The sequence below is a fragment of the Trichoplusia ni genome, unplaced genomic scaffold, assembly GCF_003590095.1.
Source record: "Trichoplusia ni isolate ovarian cell line Hi5 unplaced genomic scaffold, tn1 tig00003992, whole genome shotgun sequence".
Taxonomy (NCBI): domain Eukaryota; kingdom Metazoa; phylum Arthropoda; class Insecta; order Lepidoptera; family Noctuidae; genus Trichoplusia; species Trichoplusia ni.
In genome coordinates, this window is record NW_020800485.1 from 8,222 (window position 1) to 18,618 (window position 10,397).

General features: G+C 39.0%; 2 protein-coding genes across 2 annotated transcripts; both read left to right on the plus strand.

Moving 5' to 3' along the window:
- Positions 1 to 480: 480 nt before the first annotated feature.
- LOC113508155 (EARP and GARP complex-interacting protein 1-like) lies at positions 481 to 6,677 on the plus strand. Its single transcript, XM_026891115.1, is given in 11 exon segments — positions 481 to 621; positions 898 to 996; positions 998 to 1,033; positions 1,763 to 1,909; positions 2,338 to 2,424; positions 3,106 to 3,223; positions 3,226 to 3,284; positions 4,421 to 4,545; positions 5,021 to 5,122; positions 5,665 to 5,799; positions 6,389 to 6,677. Coding segments are annotated over 11 exon segments (1,113 nt in total). The 5' UTR covers positions 481 to 579; the 3' UTR covers positions 6,552 to 6,677.
- A 403-nt stretch (positions 6,678 to 7,080) lies between these two features.
- On the plus strand, positions 7,081 to 8,779 carry LOC113508156. Its single transcript, XM_026891117.1, has 3 exons — positions 7,081 to 7,414; positions 7,993 to 8,109; positions 8,700 to 8,779. Exons 1-3 carry the CDS (start codon positions 7,294 to 7,296, stop codon positions 8,777 to 8,779), a joined length of 318 nt encoding a protein of 105 aa, XP_026746918.1. The 5' UTR covers positions 7,081 to 7,293.
- Positions 8,780 to 10,397: the final 1,618 nt, after the last annotated feature.

The following is a 10,397-nucleotide window of genomic DNA, read 5'->3' on the forward strand; positions in this document are numbered from 1 at the left end:
AAAGTCGGTATAAATTTTAACTATTTCGCTAATGTAGTCACGATAACGACTTTTAAATTTGGTTCATATGTATTTGTGAGCGGTGTCTTCTGAAATCACAATATTTTTAATAATAAGCTTTTGGCATAACAAGGAACAAAATTACAATAACGTATATAATTTTAATATCTTCATTTACGATAACACGAGTAATTAGGTATCTGTTGAATGTAAATAATGAATTTATTAGCTCGTGTCTTGTAATATTAGCTTTGTTTTTTTTATCAGCAAATATTCTCGTATCAAAAGGTGAGCAAATCACCGGTTATTCAATTATACCAAATAAAAAAAAACAGTTTAATGTCAACATGACAGTGACAGTACGTAATGACGTGATTGACGAGACTGTTGCAGATTCCAGTTTTCTTAGTCATCATTTTATGCATAGCCTTATCGACTTCTCGCTCTCTTAGCGCTAAATTACTAAAGTTAGAGAGAGTTAGATAAAAACTTTTTGGTGACAAGAAAACTAGCTTGAAATTGAGATTTCTCGGATGTAAATAAAGGCGATATTTTATTATAAGTTATATTTATGCGACAATGGAGGAAGGAAATTCAATTATTTATGGGCTAGAACATCAGGTAAGTATTTTATATAAAAAAATATATGTTCATCCTTTACTCTTCTTGTTTTCGAAAACATTGGAAATAACTACATACATTTATGTTTTTCAATTCTTATACTCATTATTTCGTCTATTCTATCTTGCTTTAGTGTCTAAAAGTGTTGATTTGGTTTGTGTCTAAGGTTTATTTACCTTGATTCTACAAAGATACCACAATATTTTTGTTTTATTTTCACAAAATTCGAAAACATTCATTGTCTTACTATCACTCATTCATATTTCCCTGTTTCAGACTAGAGCATTATCCCCGCAGTACGGAGAGAGTGACGCTATACGATTTCTGATCGGTACACAGAGCTTGAAGCCCAACTCTAATCAGATTCATGTGGTTTGAGCTGGAAGAAGACACAGGCGCTTTACATACAAAGGTAACATCTTCTTCTTACTTAGCTATATAGATATAATAGTAATTAATAGTTGGCTTGTGGCTAAGCAATAACCGCACAGAGAATTGATCAAAGGTTAAGCTATGCTTGATGCAGGACACGGACCATCTTTGCCATAACAAGTTCCTCCGTGTTTCGGAAGGAACATTAAATTGTGGGTCCCGGCCCTTAGTTTCACATCTTTGACAGTCGTTACAGGTAGTCAGAAGCTTAAAAAGACTGAAAACCAGTCTAACCAAGGGGCATTGTGTTGCCTTGTAAAACACAGATACTTAGCTGAAACTGGTTAGATTGGTAGCCAACCCCAACATAGTTGGGAATAGGCTAGGCCAATGATAAAATAGTAACACAGAATACACGAATACACACCACATGACAACAGGACTTCAATTGATGTGTTTATATGTTCTTTATATTCAAATATACATAAAACATTATATGCCCCACACATTGGTTTGACTGTGTGAGCGCATGGCACTTATTTATACACTAATATGTACAGTTGTGGATAGTATCTTGTTAATTTTTGCATATATTCTAGGTGTAGGTACACAAGCAAAGGGCATGCATAGTCCTCAACAGATTTAATGAAGCAAGTTGCTATCCAAATGATATTAAAAAAAAAATGCATATAAAGTTTCATTTTATTCTTCTAAAACATTTTTACTTTAACATTCAAACTGTATATTGAATTGTTTCATTATTTACCAGGTATTTAAGCATGACATCGGTGAGGTTTGGCATCTACGCTGTTCCCCACATGATGCAGCCACTCTGCTCACCACTCACAACTCGTATGACCCAAACACCTCACAGTGTACGATGGGAGTCACGATATACAAGCTGCCTACAGTTGAAGTAAGTGTAGTAAGCTGGAAACAAATGAAGATTACCTTCTTTCGTCAACTTGGCTCTGCAATAATACTTACTATAAATTTCATTAGGTAACATGGTGTTCCTATGAAATTTTAATCCCTAAACCTAACTGGAAAAACTTAAACTTGACTGAATGGATAGCCATGTGGTTAAGGTCACCACGCCAAATCCACTGAGCACGATATGTCCGCTTCGATCGTCGCTAAAGACAAGCGTTTGTGGGATCCACGAATGCTTGTCATAACCCTGGTCGTCTTTGCATGTCACTTGAATGTTTGTGAACCCCCCGCGATACAAGGATTTAATTCCTTAGTGCGGGAGTCGTTTTTAAAGAAAAATACAATAAAGTCCAAACTTGCCTTGTATTTTAACATGCAAATTACAGAATTTTATCTTTTTTTCTTTGACAGGTAATCCCTAAAGACTTGGATGACTTGAGTGCAATACAGAGCAGGAATGCAGAAGACATGGAGCTGCTCACAACTATAAAACCCGAGGTCAGTGATACCACGACAGACACAGAAGTACCTATTGAAACTGTCTCCAATACTCATTGGTAATCATAGTTATAATGGAATGAAGCTCAATGAAAAATCTGATCAGAATCGAAATTTATAATATCAATCTTCAATTTAGACTACTTTTAAATCAATTATGAAGAATCTTATCAAAATCGAAGTTTATAATTGCAATTTAGACTATTTAATTTGGTAGACCTAGTGTGATCACTTTTTTAATAAAACTTTAGGTACGCGTTTGTTTCAAACATGCTTATTACTACGCTACTTATGGTTTTATACTGTCGCTATAGGTGCAGATGTTCGTTTTGATCTTCGGCTAAATCCCCACGCAGGACGAACTTTGTGTGATCCATGAAACTAATATTAGTTTTTAGTCTTGGTGTCATTATGCATCTGACTTGATTTTTAATAAAACGCCCCGCGACACACCATGTATTAAATTCCTTACAAACTAATATTAGAGAAATTAAAAAAGGCTTTTTTTTTGCGCATATTTTTATATATCAGATAGATATTTTTAAAAGTTTTATTTAGTGGACTTTTACCTTAAATATGACAACCCCATCATACCCTTTACAAAACATCTACCTACATACAAATGTAACTTACCTTCCCACCTATCAATTTCAATACATATTACAACTTCAAATACATCAGGGTGAAGAAGAAATCCGTTGCGCTGAATGGCACCCGACGGACGCGTCCCGCGTGGGCGTGGTGTGCGCGGGCGGCGTCCGCGTGTATGACGTCACGGGGGGGGAGCTGGGCGCGTGTCCCGCCGCGCCAGGCTCAAGCTGGCTGCCGGCAAGTGGAACCCGCATCAGGGAAACTCGCAGGTATGGACAATTATCTAGGTACAAGCTGTTGACTTCGTCCGCATGGTTAGAACATATAAGTTATGATTTATATCTGCCCTGCTTTTTCCACATTTTCCATTGTATCTTCGCTCCTATTAGTCACAGCGTGATGGTTTATAGCCTAAAACCTTCCTCGATGAATGGTCTATTCAACACAAAAATATTTTTTTCAATTTGAACCAGTAGTTCCTGAGATTAGCGCGTTCAAACAAACAAACTCTTCAGCTTTATATATTAGTATAGATATAGAAGTATAGATTGCCGCGCACCGACTAAATGTGGGCATATTGTACGACGGTTCAGGTTTAGTCAGAAAGAGTCTGACGCTACCCGCTTCCTCTCCCGAGGAGGTGGTGGCGGAGGTGGCTGCTTAATCCAAAACATAGTGATAAAGTATGATTTCCCATTAGAAAAAAAAATACGGTAGGTAAGTAGAACTACGAATTGCAGGTGCTCTTAAAGAGAAAAGTGTAGAAAGTGGTGGTGCGGGAGAAATATATGAAAGGTGATTGGAAAGTATACCGCTGCCGGGGTAACTAGCGTTTGGAGATCAAATAGAGTGTCTGTCGTATTACAAATAGCTAGGCACTGAAAACATTTTGACTGAAGCTTAAATTGATTAAATGTCTATCCATTTGCAGAATAAACAAGTTCGTCTCGACGAAAAGAAACGTGTTAAAACAGGTTTAGCTACAATCATCATTCGCCTAGCCTTTTCCCAACTATGTTGGGGTCGGCTGCCGGTCTAACCGGGTTCAGCTAAGTACCAGTGTTTTACAAGGATCGACTGCCCATCTGACCTCCTCAACCCAGTTACCTGGGCAACACGATACCCCTTGGTTAGACTGGTTGTCAGATTTTTCAAGCTTCTGACTACCTGTAACGACTGTCAAAGATGTGGGAATAACAGCCGGGACCCACAATTTAACGTACCTTCCGAAACACGGAGGAACTCGTTGTGACAAAGATGGTCACCCATCTACCGACCAACCTCATCAAGCGTAGCTTAACCTGTGATCGAATCACTTATGCGGTTATAGCTGAGCCACGAGCCCCAGCTACAAATAATATTTTATTGCAAATGACTTATTACATACCTATATCACCTTCTTCAGTTTGCAGTGCTACAAGACATGCACATAAAGTGCTACGACACTCGCACGGACTGCACCAAGCCCTCGTGGAACATCGACAACGCGCACACTCAGCTCGCTAGAGATCTAGACTTTAATCCTAACAGGTAATCATCACTAATACTAGAAAAGTGAGTGCATATTAAGATACAGTTACATAGAGTACTTTGATCTTGTACATTAACACTTGGCTCGGGCACTGCCGTGCTCCCAGATAATCGTTGTTTTTTCGAAGCGGTCTAGTTGAGTAGTGCTTATTTTAGATTTCTGTAGATAATTTTGTTTTGTAATATAACATATGCTAACCCAATACTTATCTTTAACTTACAAATTGTATCTTTTTATACTTGTTTGCCTGCTTGCTTGTCTTAGCTAATCTTCTAAACAGCTGTATCGAGTCGGATACGTTTTTACTGGCGGGGCTATGTAAGTAATTAATTTGGTTGCTCAAAATATTTAGCAGTGGGATAATTCAGGGGTAGTAAGAAGCGAGGTATTGAAATTACTGAAAGAAATTCTTGACCTACTCCCAACTGTTATACAGTATCGGCTGAAAGTAAAATAAAATCTTCTATTTGACAGGCAGTTTCACGTGGCCAGCGCGGGCGATGACGCGGCTCTCAAGATCTGGGACTACAGGAATGGAAAGGAGCCTATTTTTAATAGAACGGACCATTCGCACTGGTGAGTTATATTAATATAACTAGCAGTTGCCCGCGACTTCGTCCGCGTGTTTAGAAGATAGATATTAAAAAGATCTACAATCCCGTAGTACATCATTTTATTCTTTTGTTAATAGTTTTAGGAGCGTACGCAGAAATAGGTTTCCAATTTTACACCTTTGGTTACAACATTGCAAGTTTCTTACGGAACCCTAACATTTTGAAAATAAATTATTGCCTATTTTCAGCGGGACTAATTTAGCTTCTTAGCAGTGAGAGAATTTTTCAAATCGGTCTTGCGTTTCGAAGCCTATTCGTGCCAAACAAACAATCAAATCTTTCCTTTTATAATTTAGTATAGATTAAAACAAAGAATGCGTGTAACCGTCACACCCGATTACAGAAAACTTTAAAACTAAAAAATGCTTATAAACCGGTAGGTACAGAAACGTGACGTCATATTGCCTTAACGGTCTTCCGTTACATCGTTGTCCAGTTACCTCCTAGTAGCGCGAAAAGAAGCTTTACTTAAAAAGCCCTTAAATTATGTATATGTTGTGTCAGGGTGTGGACAGTCCGTTACAACACGTATCACGAGCAGCTGCTACTGACCGGCAGCTCGGATGCGCGCGCGCTGCTCACCGCCGCCGCCAGCATCTGCGTCGACAACGACGACGACGGGAAGAGACTCACGCAGGTGTAAGTATGATGGGATTGTCCGGGGTTACTGTCTCCCCGGTACACGGGCAAAGGAAGGCACTTGGGGTGGGTTTTAGTCAGTAGAAGTGTGACACTCCCTTCCGCTCACCCAAAGCGGAAGGAGTCAGGAGCTGCGAACCATAGTAAATAAAGTTATAATAGCTGATCCGGCAGACATGGTACTGCCTTAAAAAAACTAGTTAATTTCTTGTGTATAAAAAAGCATAACTTTTTATAGTAACTGTCGTTAGAATGATAAACTTATTAAATGAGGTAACGGTTTACTCACACATATTCATCGGGATCGCCCTGCTAATTTTTAGACCCAACCGAAGTCCGTAATCATAAACTTATCATCATTCATCATCATCATCTACAGCCTTTGTCCTCTCACCATGGGCATATGCCTTTCTCGTGATAATTACTACGGTCCTGGGCCAGCCTCATCGGGACTCGACCCGAGACCTTTGTCATCGACCCATCTTGCTCCCGGACGGCCGACGTTTCTTTTGCCTTGTCTTGGCCACCATTCTGTCACCGCCTTAGTCCACCTACCGTCACTTCGTCTTATACAAATGTTTATTTCTAGATTGGAAGATGGAGTCCTGCAGTCATATGAACAGCACGAAGACTCCGTATACTGCGCAGAGTGGAGCGCGGCGGAGCCCTGGACCTTCGCCTCGCTCAGCTACGACGCGCGACTTGTACTCTCCCGAGTACCTAGACATTTCAAATACAAGATATTGCTGTGAGGTTAATATGATAATAAGGTTGATTTATATGTGTAAATATATTTATAATGAATGATTTTTCTTGATAAATAGCAAACGTAATGTATGGTATGGCTTTTAAAATTTAAATATAGTATCTGAATATAGGTCCGTCGTTTATTTCTTACACTAAATAATGTTAGGTCCTGAATATGATTGTCCCTTGTTAAAGTTATAACATTAATCTACATATAGGATAATCATATTTATTCTTTGCTGCTTTTAGTGGGTCCCATCTATCTTTTAAATATATTGACCATGAGAATTCTAGTAAAATTCCTACGCATACCAATAACTTTTTAACCAAGTTAAAACTGCTATAATAGGTCATTTATTTTTCAACATAAACACACAAACTTAGATTCATCATCATCATCATCAATCCGTCTCAGTCCACAGCTGGACATAGGCTCTAGATATACGTCTCCAATTCCTGCCCGCTGCCTTACGAATATCATCAACCATAGATTAAAAACGAAAAATTTTAAACCTCAACTTGTCAATTCATATTTTGACGTTTACGTCATTACCATTTTAGCACATACCATGTAAGAATGTATAAGAATGATTTGGAAAAATATCTAAATTAAATGATTATATCTACCAATAGGTTTTCAAAGGCCTATTGTCCTTGGACAGAGGTCGCTTAGGGTACAAAGATATGAGGAAGGGTTTTTAGATGTCGCTTTTAAAATCCCCCTTTATATTGTGGGTATGAGCCAGTATGAGGGCTGAAGTGGTTCTGGTGTTGTTGGTCGACGTGGTCTGGGAGGCGTGCCAGGGTTACTATGAGATGGACTACAGTCAGAACGAAGATACAGACTTCTATGACACCTACGACAGTGGTTAGTAATGTGTGTCTTTTATCTGCTCACCTTTATAATTCAAGAGGTAAACATTCTTGATGCAACTACTTATGCAATCACATAATACTTATAAATAACTTTAATAGATATAGGAAAGAAATATATTATTGTAACTTTCGTTATTGGTTTCATAATTATTTATTGAATATTGATCGCCTGACTAGTTTCGGACCCAACTGGAGTTCTCAATCATGAGCTCTTCGGGTTGACTCGTGACCCCAGATGAGTAAACACTCATGAAATAAATAAAATAAACGACTTTTATATTTGATTGGGATTTTTATTGTTGTTTAGCCATTGAATTTTTAACGTGTTTCTTAACTGTTTACTTAACTCTTAACACTTAACGTGTTTCTGTGTATTTTACTTTAAACATAGATACAGGTATCTAATATTTATCTGCTCGTATATTATGCGGCCGTCTTTGGTATCACAAAATATGTTTTTTACGATATTCGGTAGCGGGGTACCCAAGATGGAAAGGTAAAATATTAGTGAAGTTATTATTTTTTCCATCATGAAACAGGTTTTATTTGAACCTAGTTTTTTTCATGCAGATATAGGCACAACTTCTTTGCTCACTACCACGGAGACAGAATCAGATGTCCCCGCCAGGATACGAAGGTTCAAGCCGCCGGATTCGACAAGCAACTCAGAAGAACAAGCTAGCAATGGTAAGCATGGATCTATACCTTAGGCCTTCACACGTCACACCAAACTTATACACAGCGTCGAACGTAAGAAAATGTTTAGGTTAGAACTTTTTAGTTGAATTTGTTACAGCTGATGTAATTCTGTTGCCAAAAATAACAATAAATAGTTTAGTAGAGGAATGGGCAACATTTAAGCCATAATTTTGAAAGTGGGTAACTTTGATTTGTTTTTCTTGACCCTCTGTGTCGCAAGTTTGACTCGCACTTGACCGGTTTTTTTTATTCGAATCTAACCGACCAAGCACGATTTGCAAGGACTGGGACTAAAAATAACGTGTTAAATTAAGTTTCCACTAAGACTCACAGCGAAAACCTGCTCAGATCTTTTTTCTAGTCAGACAGGCCGCGTTTCAGCTGCAACCCAACTGCAAATTGCAGTTGACTCGACTGCATTAAACTGCAAACCAAACGTGCAGTCCGATTGCACGCCGACTGCAAATTTGACTGCTCTTTTGTTTTGCAGTTTAGGGTCTTAGTTATCAGCCTTCGCATGCCTTGTTCCCTAATCACCCACCCCTGGTCAAAAATTACTCAGTTGGTTGTTATTTTAGATTTCGCTCCCATCACTCCCACCCTGTCCGTCAATATCAGAGTTGATAGTTACAAGGAGTCACGGTTACAAAGACAATGACATTAGAAGTCTTGGACCGGAAGAAATCGAAGAAATTAAAGGGTATGTATAGATGAAAAACGAAAGTGACAGCGTGCTATGTTGTGGAGTTTGTTGCGGCCGTTTCTTCTTCACAGCCAGAGCACATAGGAAGCGGAAAGGGTGGGCGATACGGGATGATGTCTACATATGAATATTTGACGTTCAAAAAGTGCTAAAATCGGTTTAACTGTTTAAAAGTAGAGGGATTGAAAGTGGGGAAGAACAACCGAATGTCTGTAAATATACTCGAGTGGGGACTAAGTTGAAACCGCACTGAAATAGAATATTGATGACTTAATTAAGAGATTTCCTAGCTTCTTTATCTAACTGTTAAATCGATATTATTACTGTGATTTTGCACAAAATAAGGTTTAGGTTCACAGCTGTAAAGCTATTACTCAAATAGATAATTATTTAACGTACTTGCGGTTATGATTCCGTTAACTACAAAGTTAGTTCCGCAGGTGCACTTAGAGACATATTGAAGAGCCACGTTGTTGAGGTTGAAACCACGCCAGCCCTGGACGAAGACCCAACGGGTTACGAAAAACTTTGAGGATACCACTAAACTGGAAAGCTCTACTATCATTACGGTAGAAACGTCTCTCCTGACAGTAGAGATCCCTGGAGGAATTCAATGGGTACCTGAAACGATAAGCAAAGTAAAAGCAAAAGAAGTAAGGAAGTGTCTTTATATGCTTACCTTGACTTATGTACCTAGAGCTGTCGTCTTGTGAAAGCGAGATGGAGCACATTTCGTGTAGCCATCTCGCTTCCGCAACAGCAATAATACTGCTTTCATAAGAAAAATACCTTTTGATGGTGACTTTCGCGTAGATGATCCATTATAAAATGATGCAACAATTCGACCCGCCGCCGCTTCTGCTCATGATTAAGGACTCCAGTTGGCTCCGAAAGCAGGGTGATTCCGATAAATAGGCGTCAGTAAACCGTTACATCATTTAATAGTAAAATACATGTACGGCAGAACCTCACCAAAAAGTTTTGTAACTCAGTAAATATATAGATATATTCTAAAACTATATTGCATGTTAAACGGTGAATTACCCAAAACTTTAGACATTTAGACAAAAAATAAATCCTTATATAGATACAAATCTATGAATTATTGAACGACTAAGAACTAAGTCGAATGCCACATTTGTTGTAGCTCTCTTTTATGTTAACAGGATCGGAATAAAAATATTCCACTCCGGGTGTGGCAGCCATCTGGGAAACGAATCCATGCCCACAGAGAAGGCGGCGGCGCTGAAGTAGGAGAAGGCCCAGGAGGTCCCGAAGGCCCCGAAGGTCCCGAAGATAAAGGACCGCCTAAATTTGACCCTGATGTGAGTAGCTTTTCTTTTAAGAGGGAAATTCTTATGGACTTTCTTAACCTAGGGAGGCGCGGGGGTGTGTGCCGGACTCTCACCAGCTAAAAACCACTCCGGTGCGTCCTCGTGCGTGCGCAGGGCTGGGGGAACCCAATATTTTCCGCAGCTGGTCTTCAGACTAACCTGATTTCTTCTTAATAAATGTCCGACTAACTATTGTAAAAATGAGATGTCTGATACTCCCTTCCTCTCAGGTACTCTGA